The 14958-nt window shown below is 47.9% G+C and overlaps 1 protein-coding gene across 6 annotated transcripts in view; it reads left to right on the top strand.

Annotated features, from left to right (window-relative positions):
- Positions 1-14958, top strand: part of MGAT5 (alpha-1,6-mannosylglycoprotein 6-beta-N-acetylglucosaminyltransferase) — a 394309-nt gene that overhangs the window by 330068 nt on the left and 49283 nt on the right. For all 6 annotated transcript variants that reach the window (XM_065927827.1, XM_065927826.1, XM_065927828.1 and 3 more), the window contains one exon: positions 13333-13482. In XM_065927827.1, the coding sequence (XP_065783899.1) occupies positions 13333-13482 (150 nt within the window). The remainder of the gene's footprint in view (positions 1-13332; positions 13483-14958) is intronic.

Consider the following 14958-nt stretch of genomic DNA (forward strand, 5'->3'; position numbering starts at 1 on the left):
AGGCTTTTTTTTTCCCTAAAGGAAACTTCTTTCGGTCCCAGACTGTGTGTTGCTATTCGTGTACAACGCAGTGGCCTGGGCTTGTGGTTTTGTAACTCAGAATTAAATGAATGGAGCCCATCTTCCTGTGCACCACCCCCACTTCCGTCTTCGCAAGGTCCGAGAAGAAGCGCACAGGTATTCAGTGCCGTGTAAATCCTGTCTTTGTGTGTGTGGTTCAGCAACTAGAGCTTTCCTTCTCATTCAGAGCTGGGAGAGGCTCGCAAGGCAGTGAGGCCCGTGGGAAACCCTCCCTGTTTAGTATGAAGGATGCAAGTGCGCACTCTCCCATAGATGTGCGTCATATGCTACTTTCCCTTCCTAGTTTCCCAACAAAATAGGGCTGTCTCTGTGTATTCCACCTCCCAGATCTCTACACGGTCACTGCATTGAAGTGTACCCTTCAGGGCTGCCCTGTGTGATTTTGGAGACAGGTCATTATCTGCCCCCCACCTCCACCGTCTGTCGTGTGGGAAAGTCCGAAATTGCAGGAAAGCAATTTCCTCTCATCCTGTGTTCATCCAGGTTAGGTGTGTATTCCACCAGTTCCCTTGTGTGTGCTGATTCATGTATCCTACTTCATGTGAAAGAAACTTTTTGAAATGAATAAAAAGTGTTTCTGTATAAACTAGTTAGGTAGACAGATGTGGCTACACTCTAACATGACAATATGAAAAGCCCCAGTCTTGGTGGAGTCAGTGACAGATCCATAGAAGCTGCCAGTCGATAACAGAAAATGTCATGTTGTTATTCGTTACTGAGAGAGACCACCAGAGAGTTTTTTTTCCTGTAAAGAGATCAAACCAGTCAATCCTAAAAGAAATCAACCCTGCATATTCATCGAAAGGACTGAAGCTGAAGCCGAAACTCCAATATTTTGGCCCCTGGTGCAAAGAGGCGACTCACTGGAAAAGACCTTGATGCTGGGAAAGATTGAGGGCAGGAGGAGAAGGAGGTAAAAGAGGATGAGATGGTTAGATAGCATCACAAAATCAATGGACATGAATTTGAGCAACTCTGGGAGATAGTGAAGGACAGGGAAACCTGGTGTGCTGAAGTCCATGGGATTGCAAAGAGTGGGACACAGCTTAGCAACTGAACAACAACAAATAGAAAAATACAGTAAGTGATTTAAGAGTATTAATCTATCACTTGTTTTCACCTGGTCATATTTTTATTCTTAATTGACATGATTATATAGATCTTATATACAAAGTTCAGAAAAGAAAATATTCACAGTCTGTGTTTCTTTTCTGACCGTCATTACTATTTATTCCATTTCATGGTTATTACTGAAAATAATCTTTGATCCAGAGGAGAGGGTGTGAACAAACGATCCCCTTCAGGTGTCAGGTGGTCCGGGCAAACTGAGGGTTTTCGGCTAGAGACCAGCTTCAGTCTGATTCTTTGGTGGGGAGTGAGTTATTGGAGAGGTGACCCCACCCTGCAACAAGAGGTCGGCCTTCTGGAACCCTTGACAGCCTCTGGGTTTCTTCAGTGGAGAGCTGCTCTTGGAGGTAGGGTAGTTGTGAGGTTAATGGTCAGAGCCAAACACCTAGGGATGGTAGCATGGTGGGGAAGGGGGACCTGGTTGGCCACCAGCAGCCACCACACCTCCTTTCCTTTGCAGATGAATAGGTATCACCCTTGGGAAAGCAGAGAGGAAGGTGCTTTAAGTCATAAATTTAAAAAATCTTGCAACTTTAGGGCTCAAAGGACCTTCAAACCATTGGCTCCCTCATTTTAAAACCAAGGAATTTGATGTTACAGTGGATAAAGTAGGTTGTTCAGACTTCTCTCAGTCATTCCAGAAGAGCTAAGCTTATACCTGGGTATCGTGCCTCCTAAACACTTCATTCTGAGTAGCCTTGCCTGGCCTCACTCAAGACTTTTCTTTGGGGTGAACTTGAGAAACTCACAATCCAGACAGAGGGGAGGAGATTCCTGCGTGATGTTTGCAGTTGACAGCTGCTGCAGGGTGAGAGTGTCGTTGATGAGGAAGCTTTCCATCCCTGGACTTTTGCAAAGCAAGAGATCATTGAGGGAAAGCTGACCACTTCCTTTTTCTCTTGCCTCTGCGACCTGCCACCCCCCTTCTCCCTCCATGTGCATGTTCCCTACTCAGAACCATTTGGTCTGGTTCCTCTTGCCTTCCTCTGTTCCCGCCATTAGATAAAGGGAGTAAAGAGAGTGAGCTTGAGTCCCCGGGCCATGGCCTTGCCGCCAGTGTGCGTGGTGGAATGACAGCGTGGCCCTTCCTCACCTGTCTGTGTCCCCACACACACATCACTGGCAATGCCCCCTTGGACTGCTCATGTGGCTTCCTCCTGGCACCAGCCTCTGGCAGCCCACACTGCCTGTGGCCCCTTTTACAGAGCTCTGCCCATTGGGACCCAGTTGGGCGCCCTTCTGTGGGATTCACGCCTGCACCAAGAGAAAACAGCGTCTGTTCCTTTGAGAAACTGTGGGTGCTTCTGCTGATGCACACGCGGGCTCTGCTCAGGAACCCTCCTTCCAGGCATCCTCTCGACCTCAGTGTCTCTCCATGAGGCGTTGCACCATCTGATTGCCAGGCGCTGGCCAAAGCCCATCAGGGTAACCTCGCCTCCACTTTGTCAGGAGTGGATGCATCTCTCGGGTCAAGTCCATTCCATCCACAAGTCCCTGATCCTGTGGAAGTTCCATAAAAAAGTCAGCTTCCGTGTTGCCAGGCAGCCTCTTGGTTTTCTGCCCTTCCCTCGTGATAGCTCTCTGCCACCGGCCAGTCTTTCTGTGATTACCACCTAGATAGACTGATTAGCAGAGCTCCTGAAGGAGCCAGGTGACACATCTAGGCCACAGCGGTCTGTTTTCCACCTTTCAGCCTGTTTTCTGAGCACAGTCGCATAGCTGGGGGGCTTTGTTTTTCTCGGGCTGGAGCCGGAGTGAGGGATAACATTATCCCTAAGTGACTCCGTCTGCCCTGGTGGGGAAACAAGCCAGTTTTACAATTTGAAGACCTCCTGCCTGTCTCAGAGCAGAAAGGAGGTCATGTCAGAGGGCTTCTTGTTTTCACAAACTGGCTAGCGAGTCCCCAGGGTCCTTTAAAAGGCATTCGTTAAGTAGCAGAAAGCTCCAGTGCAAAAGCGGAGAAATCCCAGAAACCTCCAAGTGCTGGGAACAGGGAAGCATAGGAACTAACCCGCTGGTTCCCAGAGAAATTTGCTGTGGGTGTGGCCGGTGGTGTGAAGGCTCTGACCATCCCCAGACTCAGCACTTGTTTGTCCCATTGGATGGCGCAGGGTAGTGTCTGCACTGTTTTACACTAAGAATACATATTTAAACAGCTTTTACATGCATTTCATTATTCCCATTTCTAGCTCAGCACAGTTAGTGGGTGTCTGATAGAACTGGGAGGCGATATTATCCCATTTATAGATCCATCAGGTTGCGAAAACAGGACTGATGGCTCTGTCTGCATTACTCATATATTTAGCCTCAGAAATCTCCCAGTTTCTTTTTTTAAGCTAGAGACCAAATTCTTCACCTGATCAGATAGTAAGGAATAATAAGGCAGTTCAATTCAGTTCAGTCGCTCAGTCATGTCTGACTCTTTGCGACCCCATGGACTGCAGCACGCTAGACCTCCCTGTCCATCACCAACTCCCGGAGTTTACTCAAACTCATGTCCATTGAGTCAGTGATGCCATTCAACCATCTCATCCTCTGTCATCCCCTTCTCCTCCCGTCTTCAATTTTTCCCAGCATCAGGGTCTGTTCAAATGAGTCAGTTCTTCGTATCAGGTGGCCAAAGTATTTTAAGTATAAGTCAAGGGCTCCTGAAAATTCTTCTTTTCCATCCCAAACTCAAAGGTAGGTACGAGAACCACTCATGTCATACTTTAAGGCATACGACCAGCTGTTCACCTGCTGCTCTAGGTGAGTTGTAATTTATACCAGGTGAGGTCCAGTCAAGAATAAATATTTAAAATAGATAACCAGCAAGGATCTACTGTATACCATAGGACCTGTGTTCAATATTCTGTAATTATCTGAGTAGGAAAAGAATTTGAAAAATAATAGATATATGTATATATACGTATAAATACGTGTGTATATATGTGTGTGTGTGTATATATATATAACTAAACCACTCTGATGTTTACCTGAAACTAACAAAACATTGTAAGTCAATTGTACTTCAATATAAATAAAAATTAAACAAAAAGAGTAAGTATAGAACCCACTACAGCCAAAAAAAGCAGACCCCCTCTTAATTACCTGTGGGCCTGTAGCTGGACCACTAGCCAGACTGGAGCCAAGAGAACAAGGTTCCTCTTATTATTATTCCCCCTGTAATCATTGAGCACCATCTTGTCTCCCAGAGAGGTAAGGATTTGAAGAGGAGGAATCAGAGGTGTGTAGGCTTTAAGAATCTCAGCTTGCTGGAGTCTTCAAAAGCCCTAGTGGCCTGAGTGGGACAGAGTAAGGACTCCCCCCACCCCCAACCCACACACACACCCCACCTTCACCTTGGGAAGTTACTTGAAATAAACAAGCCAAGGACTCAGGAAAAAAGCCAAGGACTAACATTATTTTGTGATGTAAATTGTTTCTGCTTCACTGCTGAAATTCACAGAGATTTGCATTTTAGAACTTGACTTCTAATCTTGGAATAAAAGAATCTTTGTTGAATTTTTGACTCCAGTAACAGGCAGATGAGGTCGTTTCTTTTTGTGTCTCTCTCGCTCTCTCCCTTTCTTTGACCTCACAGCTCCTAAGAGAGAACCTCATACTTGATTGCCACGTTATAAGGAAGATGAATCAACCATGAAATATATCATTTAAGGTTTGCAGCTCTCTTTTTATTTTATTTTGATTCAGATACACCCTTAGGTAAAGTCACAGATGTTAAGAAGCTCATTGGCTGAGAGCAGGCTTTGATATAGAAGCACTTGGCCCCTGAGACAGGGTGGAAAGGTAGGCAGGACCACAGTGGGTGGGAGGAGCCCGGCTGTGCCTGAGACATCTCTTCCCGGAAATGTCTTGTGTTTCCTGCACCCCCTTAGCCTTCCTCCTGAGCCACCATGGGTTTACCGAGCATCTGCTCTGCGCCACACCTACAGACATGGGACCTACAGGGTCCTTCTCCAACATTCACAGACCCAGTGGGTGGGCACCTCCAGTGCCAACGCAGTCCAAAGGGGCCAAGCAGGAAGACATCAAGGGCTCAGAGGTTGCCCCGCTGACCTCACCTGGGCGAGCCCAGGAAGAGTGGGGAGGAATCCATTCAGGAGAGAAAAGAGGAGGGAGGGAAGAAGGGTGTCCCTGGGGAAGGCCATGGAAGATCAGATACAGGCGAGAGAGCAGGAGAGTTCGGGAATACGGAATAAGTGTAGGTTGACCTTAAGCAAGGGAGGGGAGGGCAGGGCCAGTGGTGAGCTGCAGAGCCCGGAGAAACCCAGTGTGTGAAGATCCTCATGTGTGCAGAGCCGAGGAGGTGGCCTTTCATTGCCATGAGGAGCCTTTGAAAACTTCTATACAGGGGAACTCAATCTTCAGTTTTGAAAACTGTGGCACTGGGGAGGGTGGATTGAAGGGCTGGGATCCTAGAAAAAGTGTCTTAACCCAGAGCTTCTAGAAAGCAGGGCCTGCAGCAAAGGTTGAAGTATCACTACCTGGAGTAATAGTACTCTTCCTGCTTCGCCAGGAGCCACGCAGACTCTGGGCACTCTGGACCCCCTTTAGGGTCTGCAGGGAGCGACTGCCTCTCCCTTTGGCATAGCCTGTAGAAGAGAGAAAAGAGGCGCCCTCCGCTTCGTGGTTCATATCACAGGGAACTGGTGTCCCGCACTTCCGGAATGCTGTTCTGGGATGGGGGCCTCCACAACCTAGCCCCCCACCCACCCCTGGTGTAGCTTCTTCCCAGTCTAACAGCAGAGGGCAGCCTGGTTTTTGTGAGCTTGAGCTGAGAAAGAAAAAGAAGAGCAGGCAGTCTGGGGGGATCTGAGAGGTCCATAAGGGGTGTCACCAGTCAGGCATCGGGCTTCTCTCAGAGACCATCACAGCAGTCCAGGAAGGAGGGGATGGATGGCAGAGTGAACGGAGGAGGCCAGTGTAGAGAAAGATGTGCAAGATCTTCATTCAGTAGAGTCGACAAGCCCCACCCCGACCTTTCAAGGAGATACATCACAGCAGCAGTCAGTAAGGGCTTCCCTTCAGTTATTTAAAGAACTCGCCTGCAATGCAGGAGACCCCAGTTCAATTCCTGGGTCGGGGAAGATCCCCCTGGAGAAGGGATAGGCTACAGACTCCAGTATTCTTGGGCTTCCCTGGTGTCACAGACGGTAAAGAATCCGCCTGCAATGCAGGAGACCCCGGTTTGATCCCTGGGTTGGGAAGATCTCCTGGAGGTGGGCATGGCAACCCACTCCAGTATTCTTGCGTGGAGAATTGCATGGACAGAGGAACCTGGTGGGACAGAGTCCATGGGGTCGTAAAGAGTCGGACACGGCTGAGTGACTCAGCACGGCACAGCAATCAGTAAAGGGCTTCCATGGCTAATATGGAGCTAGGCATACTCTATGGACTTGAAGTTTCCTAAGGAAAATATATGATTCATCGCTGAATACTCATTCATAAAGTCATGGGATAGTCCAATTCCTGTATTTGTCAGGGAAGAAGAGGAAGCTACTACTTTAAAAATGGTTAAAAATCCAAGGTGATCAACATAAGGAACCTGATCACAAGTGTACCTGTCAGAATTCTTTCTACTGAATTGGCAGAAACCCAGCTCTCCTAGCTTAGGATTGGGAGACTCTCAGCACCCAGGGAGGGGCAGGCATGCACTGGGCAGAGATGTCACTGGAACTAGGGACCATGACCCCGCCGGGACATTCCCCCTCTCACACTTGGCCTTCTCTGTGAGGGGATTTTCTTCTTCTCTGTCTGGAGCCTGACCCTCATGGGACAGGACCCACACTGGCTTCAGCAGCTGGTTTCCTAACTGATTGCTTTGGCTTTAGAGCACATTGACTCTTCACACCACTCAGCCCTTCCTGGGGAGGATGCCCACTAGCCCAGCCACTCACCAGGCACTCTCCATGGACCAACCACCTCTGCGCAGGGCGGCAGAATTATTATACCAAGTGCCATGTGAATGAGGGGAAACAGGGTCCAGGAGAAGGGATATGCATAAGTGCCCTGGGGGGCAAGGGTGTTGATGAGGAGAAACGTACATAACGTCCCTGCGGCCCAAAGCTCAGAACACTGCCATTCGCCAGAGGACCTTCCTGAGCCCCTCATTCACCAGCTGGAGAAGAAAAGGGCTCCTGATTCTGTGGCTGTGCCTTCTACCTCTCCTCCTGCTAAGGACTCAGGCGAGTGTTGCTTTATTGAATTGTTTTCCCGGAGCTCTCTATTCAACCTCTGAATATCTTCCTACCAGCTCTGCAAACAGCTGCCTCCAGCTGCACTCACAGCCACTGAAGACACGCTGAAAGCCCTGCTCCTTGGCTCCAGTATGTTCTTCCCTTTTCCTTTCCCTGGCATCTTCCCTTCCCCCGCCTCCTAATGAGTTTGCTGCTGCCGCTTCAGTCGTGTCCAACTCTGTGCGACCGTGGACTGTAGCCCGCCAGGTTCCTCTGCCCAGGAAATTCTTCAGGCAAGAATACAGGAGTGGGTTGCCGTGCCCTCCTCCTGGGATCTTCCTGACCCAAGGATGGAGACCCGGGTCTCCTGCATTGCAGGCAGATTTTTTTTTTTTTACCATTGAGCCACCAGGGAAGCTCCCTGATGAGTTTAGGTAGATCTAAATGAGTTTAGGAAGATTGAAATTTTAATCAGTTTGATTGGTTGTTTTTAATGGGAATTTAGACTGAACCGGAGACCTAGAGCTTTAAGGGGCTGCAGGCTGCTTGGCGGGGCCTTTTGGAGGCAGGTCTCACCCCTGAGACAGGGGCGGGGGCATGCTGCGGCGTGGTAATTCCGTGCAAGCCCCTTCTGACTGTGTCTCAGCAAATTTGTAGGTAATAAGGTTCATGAAAGAAAGTGAAAAGTGAAAATGCTAGTCGCTCAGTCGTGCCCATCTCTTTGCGACTCCCTGGACTCCTCGGTCCATGGAATTCTCCAGGCGCGAATACGGGGTTGGGTTGCCATTCCCTCCTCCAGGGATCTTCCTGACCCAGGGGTTGAACCCGGGACTGCTGCATTGCAGGTTGATTCTTCATCATCTGAGCTACCAGGGAAGCCCAATAGGGTTTATGGAGGAGGTAATTTTCTCTGACCTTGTCCTCTTAAGTCAGAGAAGACAACTTTCTAAGGAGTGATACTGACCTAGTTCTTGGATCAACAGGACCCCTAGTTCTGGGGTGTCACCTTGACCTTGAACCTGGATGTCCAAAATCAGGAGAGGAGGGGTCTGCTGGAAAATATTCTTCCCCCTGCACACACATCCCTCCCTGCTGTGGACCTTCCCGTGGGTGGAGAGAGGCAGGCCAGGACCATGGTTGACTTACAGAACTTCAGCAGCTTCTTTCTAAACAACTTTTATTTTATATTATTTTTATAGATAAAAAAACAACTTTTATTTATAATTATAATCGATTTACAATGTTGTATTAGCTTCAGGTGTTGGGCAAAGTGATTCAGTTATACATGTACATGTATCTGCTCTTTTTCAGATTATTTTCCTAATAGGTTATTACATAGTATCGAGTAGAGTTCCCCATACTATATAGTATATCCTTGTGAATTACCTAATTTGTAGTGTGTATATGTTAATGCCAGCCTCCTAATTTATCCTTATTTCTTAAACACAAAAGATAGCATTATCCATTGAAGAGAAAAGAAGATCCTTTGAACCTCTTTATGGAAAGAACTGAACCCAACAAGGGGGCTTCCCTAATAGCTCAGTTGGTAAAGAATCCGCCTGCAATGCAGGAGACCCCTGTTCGATTCCCAAGTGGGGAAGATCCACTGCAGAAGGGATAGGCTACCCACTCCAGGATTCTTGGGCTTCCCTTGTGGCTCAGCTGGTAAAGAATCTGCCTGCTGTGCAGGAGGCCTGGGTTTGATTCCTGGGTTGGGAAGATCCCCTGGAGAAGGGAAAGGGTACCCACTCCAATATTCTGGCCTGGAGAATTCCATGGACTGCATAGCCCATGGGGTCGCAAAGAGTCGAAGACAGCTAAGCGATTTTGACAGGTACAGGTACAGGAGCCCAGCAAGAGATGTGAGATGGCGATGGTGTACGCCTCGGTGTCATACAGACTGGTTTCTATTTTTTGTTGACTACATACATTTTAATTTTTCTCTCTTTTAATTGTGAAATATATAAAACATACTCACCACCCAGATGTACAGATGTTGATACTGTGCAATAGTTTTCTTTACCAGAAAAATGATATACTTCAAATATTGTTGAAGCTCCATCCACCTCCCCAAACCCTCCCTTTTCTTCTCAGTAATTAGTATCCGGAAGTTGGTACCTAACATCCCCATGCATGTTTTTATAGTTAACTACAAATATCCATGTAAAGTATTGTTGATATGCATACCATTGGATAATACTGCTCTTCATGGTTAAAAAAGTGGCATCAAGTCATACAGATTCTTCTGCAATCCCTCCGAGGACTGTTGGACCATGGACAAGTTGTGTCATCTTTTTGAGCTCCAGGCAGGTTGTTAAGATACTGGCTGTGTTCATCCTAGTCCAGTCCAGGTGAGCAAGGATTGCAGCTTGGAGGGGAGGAGACAATTTGATATTACAAAGGTAGAATCAGCAGGACTCTGTGACTAATTTGATGTGTGGAATGACAAGTGTGATTCTGGTAACTGGCTAGCAGATAATGCCAGTCACTGAGATTAGGAGGGGAGAGGGGTGGGAGGCGGTGGTACAATGCTGGTCTGGGGAAGTCAGGCACTGGATTCCCTTTCTGACCCATAAGAGCTGGAAGTGTCTGTGGCAACACAGATGGGGAGGTTCAGGAGGCAGCTGGATTTTTGGACCCCAAATTCAGACAGTGGTTGGGAGCCTACAGAGATGCCTCTTTGGGATCCCTGCGCATCTGGTGAGCATTCACTTTGGGAGGGAGGGGCCAGGGCACTCAGCATGCGTGGTTCAGATTCCTTTGCCTGGAATCCTTAGTGTGGTTCACCTGATTTCTTCAGAACAAGTGGCAACATGAGATGGAAATTTCTTCATTGTCATGTCAACTTGAAAGGTTAGGGTTATATCTGAAAACTTTTCCTCCCCCTCATAACCTGTTGTGAAATTAACAGAATCAGCTCTGAAGGGTACTTCTGTTTTCAGATTTTACCATGCTTTCATGTTAATAGGTTCATAGGCTTTATTGACCTTGGCAAATACTTTTGCCTAAACTTACCCCCTGGTGAAACTTCAAGGCGCCACAGCCTTTTCTGGGATGAATGCTAGAGCTCCTGTTTCCACCTGCTCCCTTCCCCAGCGTTTGGTCTGGGAACCCAGTGAGTGCTCTTCTCCAAGCTAGGACCCAGGTGATCTCTCGCTGCTCTGCTTTGTGGCTCACTGTAGACCTGGTCAGGGGCTGTGGGTCCATCCTCACTAGTTAGCAGCTGGTTCTTCACAGGGAAATGTGGGTTTTTTTGCTTTATTAAAGGAAGGATGCTTGCCTCCCACCTCATCCCCAACCCAGTCCCATCCCTGCCAAAAGCCCAACTTGATGTCCTACAGACCTCCTTTTGGATGGTAGGAATCTCCCTGCAGTGGCCCAGGTGAAGGTGCTGTTACTGTAAGGATCCAGAAAGATCTGGGGGTTTAGGGCAGGGAACAGCTGCAGATGGGGTGGTACCCAGAAGCACCTCTGACCCTGCTTTTCTCTCTCCTGTCTCCCTGCTTTCTTTTCTCACTCTCTTCTCTCCCCATCTCTTTTCTTCCTCATCCCCTCTTTTAACTCTCCCCTTCCCCTCCCTCCCTCTCCCTCTTCAGTCTGTCTCCTCCTTCCCCATCTGTCTCTCTTCCTCCCTCTCCCCTTTCTCCTCTTCCCTTTCTCCCCTCCTCCTCCTCCTCTTTCCTTGCTCCTCCTTCTTTCTCTCCCCTCTCCCTGCCCGCTCCCTCCTCCCCCTTCCCCCTCCCCCTCCCTCCCCACCCCTGTCACCCTTACAGGAGGAATGTCTAGGTCTCAGTCACTCTTCCCCCTCCCACTCCCCCCTCCCCTCCCCCTCCCTCCCCACCCCTGTCACCCTTACAGGAGGAATGTCTAGGTCTCAGTCACTCCTCCCCCTCCCCCCTCCCGCCTCCCCCTCCCTCCTCCCCCCTCTCCCCTCCCCCTGCCCCCTCCCTCCTCCCCCCTCTCCCCTCCCCCTTCCCCCTCCCTCCTCCCTCCTCTCCCCTCCCTCTTCCCCCTCCCTCCCCCCCCTCCCTCCCCACCCCTGTCACACTTACAGGAGGAATGTCTAGGTTTCAGTCACTCTAGGTCCCTCTTACTACCAACTATCCATCTTTTTCTTCGCTCCATTCTGCTCTTACCTGTTTCCCTTCCCACTCCCACCCCCAAAACTGGCAGCTGACTTGTATCTGGTCCATAATTGCCCAGACTCCAACACCACATGACCTTTGTGCTCTAAAGCCGCCGACCATCTGGCAATCATCTCTCTGTGACTAGGATTCTAAGCCCCCTAGAGAGGGTCCTGACTGGCTCAGCTCATTTTCCTGAGTCCAGCCACTCTGTCCCAGGCTGGCAGGCAGCCTGGGGATGGGTCCCCCCTCAGGATAGACACACCTGGGCCCATCAGCAGTGCCAGGGGGTGGGCCAGAGTTACAGAAGACCCTGTCTACCTAGATAGAGCCCCTGGGAAGGAGTGATCGGGTCCCTCTAGCACAAAAACTATGTCATAGACCCCCTCCTGTTTATTCACACCAGGAAGGAGATCCTACATTTGGCTCAAGCTGTGAATGGGAGTCAGGGTTTGTAAACTGTTCCTAGTCACCTCTGCACAAATGGAAGAGTATACATGTCTCAAGTAATGAATTTAGCATTTTCCGGCCCCACCAAACATGGCATGAAATTAGACTTTCAGTTGAAGTGTTCGTTTTATTCATACAGTGGGGGTGCAAGGTCGACTTGCTTGTTGCCACACACATTTCTTTGGTGCATAAAATAGACTGTGAAGTGTGCTGTTTTTCCATCATGAAGACTCTGGATGCCTGACTTGAAACATGTATTCCCCCAAAGTTGAGTACTTTGTCATATCCGCACCGAGTGGTGAAGCAGGGGCAGACGCTGAACAGGGCTCAGGATGCTGGTTTGGTGGGGGAGCTGCTTCCTGTCAGGGGCTCAGTGGCCACTGATGCCACAACCCCAGGTCCTTTGTGGTCCTAAGTCACAAAACTGGCAATTATTACACTTGCCTGGAGTGTGTGAAAACAGGCTTCAAGTGGGGAAAACCTTGACCCACTTTCCTACAACTGGAAAACATTACAGACCTTGAACCTTTCAAATGTCCAAAAAAAGCCTCAAAGGGCAACCCACAGAATCCGACTTCTGTAACTTAGTCACACAGAAACATGAAGGGGGAGAGAGAGCCTGCTTTCTCCTCGCAGGTGGTTTTGATTTAGAAAATGTGCCTCAAATTCAACGCTCACGAATAACAGACGAGAGGTTCTGTTTTGCTTCTAAGAAAAGTAAGACGACTCGTGAATGTTTCAGGACTCATCCGAGTCTACATTTAATCTTTCTTCCACCTTTTGTCTACCTGAATGTTCTCATTATCTCTCCTATCCGCCAAGTCAACCCGTGTATACTGTGGGAAACGCTCATCTCCCCATGATCCGAATTAGGTGGGATCCAGTTCTGACAACATGAGTTAATCATCACTAGAAATATTGGCAAGAGCTGGGGATGTTTGTGTTCCTCGGGGACAGCTTACCATCTCCAGATAAGTATTCCAGTCCAACTGACTGCCTTCTCTGTGCTTTCCTTCCCCCAAACTTCCTCCCTCATAAGGAAGACAAGCCAAAAGCAAAGTGTTGGATCCCTGGTAATTTACAAGGCGAGGACAGTACTTCAGAGTAGTCAGCCTCGAGCCATCATTGGTATTCAGTAGTAGGTCACTATATAATATATTTCTTCTTGCAAAATTATACAGCATTCATGTGACTGTTTTTTTGCCCTCAAAATCCAGCCAGATTACTTTTAAAAGACGTTTTACGAGTTGGATTGCCAAATCTGTGCAGTCTCCATGTTAAGAACTCCTGTCTTTGTGGTCTCCCAGCCGTGAGACAGGTTTTTATGAGAATGAAAAGAGAAACACCTTCTCCTTGTGTCCCCTCTTTAGAATAAGAAGGTCTACTTGGACATCATCCACACATACACGGAAGTACACGCAACTGTTCACGGCTCCAGCACGAAGAACATTCCCAGTTACGTGAAAAATCATGGGATCCTCAGTGGACGTGACTTGCAGTTTCTTCTCCGAGAAACCAAGGTGAGTTTTTCATTGTTGTTATAAAATTGCATCCATGATGTTGGGCAGAGGCTTGTTTCTGTTGGTGTTGAAAATGGGATCAGCATCTCCCATGCTTTATTTTCATTGGCGTATTGATCTTCTGGTCCTTTCTGGGCAGTGATACATTAAACCAGTTATAGCTTAAAAGGCAGTGAACTGTGGAAGGAAGTTGCTACCATGGAAGGCTCATCTTCTGAGGACCTGCTTTGTGCCAGCCATTAAGCGAGGGGCTGGAGACACCGTGGCAAGCAGGAGAGGGGAGGGTGTCACCCTCTCTCAGAGCAGCTGCTTTCTCAGCAAGCCTGGAGTGCTTCCCTCCCGCACCTCCTCAGTCACCTCTGTGTTTCATCACATTGGCTTGTCCAAGAAGTTTGTACTGGAGAAGTTGAGATAAGGGGAGAGTCTTTGGGGCTTAGCAGAGGAAGCGTCATGAAAGGTGTGAGAGATAGAAGGTGGGTGCGGTGTGGATGCACCGGCCATTTGGCACAAACAGGAGTGAGTCAGATTGCAAGGGTGGAGATGATACCTTCAGGAGAGTCAGGAGGCCAACCCGGTGAGTCTGTGTCAGGAAATAGAGGAAGATGAAGTTTGACAAGGAGCTGAGGGTCTGATTGTCACAGATGTAGAATTCAGTGTATGTGTGTGAATAGATGGGAGAGCTGCTGGTGGAGGGCATTTTTGTGGCATGATAAGCATGGTTTTGACACCATCTCTGTCCTTTCTGGATGCACCCAGCGAAGTTAGGGGACCTGCAAATAGAACATTGTTGGACCTCTAAGGGTTGGCTGGCGCTTTGATGTATTCCTCATGTTTATTAATCTTTTTTTTTAATCCAACATATTTAGTATTGAAAATATTCAGAATAAATGTGTATGTGTGTTTATGTACATGTATAACTATATCTTGAAAATCTCTCCCTATCAGAAATTGCTGGGCTAAAGGATATATACATTTTTAGTTTTAAAGGTTACAGCCAAAATGACTCCGTGGGTATTATATAGTCTGTCAGTGTTCATACTTTTCCCATTTTTTGAGCGAGAAGACTACCTTTTCACATGTTTATCACATAGATTCCTGAAGCTTGCCTAAAAATGCTTCACGTTCTTTAGGTAAAATACTACAGTCCATTAAAGGGTTATAGTATTGAACACAATAGCATCACAGGTATAAGACGGATACATCAGGCTACAGTGAATTGTTTAAATAATAAAAGAGATGAATTGTTTAGATAATAAAAGAGAATTGCAGTACATAGGAAAATCCTCTTTATTACTTAACACACATATGTGGAATTTAGAAAAATGGTATGGATGAATCTGTCTGGCAGGGCAGGAGTAGAGATACAGATGTAGAGAATGGACATGTGAGCAAGTTGGATGGGAAGTGGTGATGGGGTGGTTGGGATTAACATACGCATAGGACCACGTGTAAAATAGCTAGTGGGAACCTGCAGTG

This window comes from Muntiacus reevesi, chromosome 3 (genome assembly GCF_963930625.1).
Source record: "Muntiacus reevesi chromosome 3, mMunRee1.1, whole genome shotgun sequence".
Lineage (NCBI taxonomy): Eukaryota > Metazoa > Chordata > Mammalia > Artiodactyla > Cervidae > Muntiacus > Muntiacus reevesi.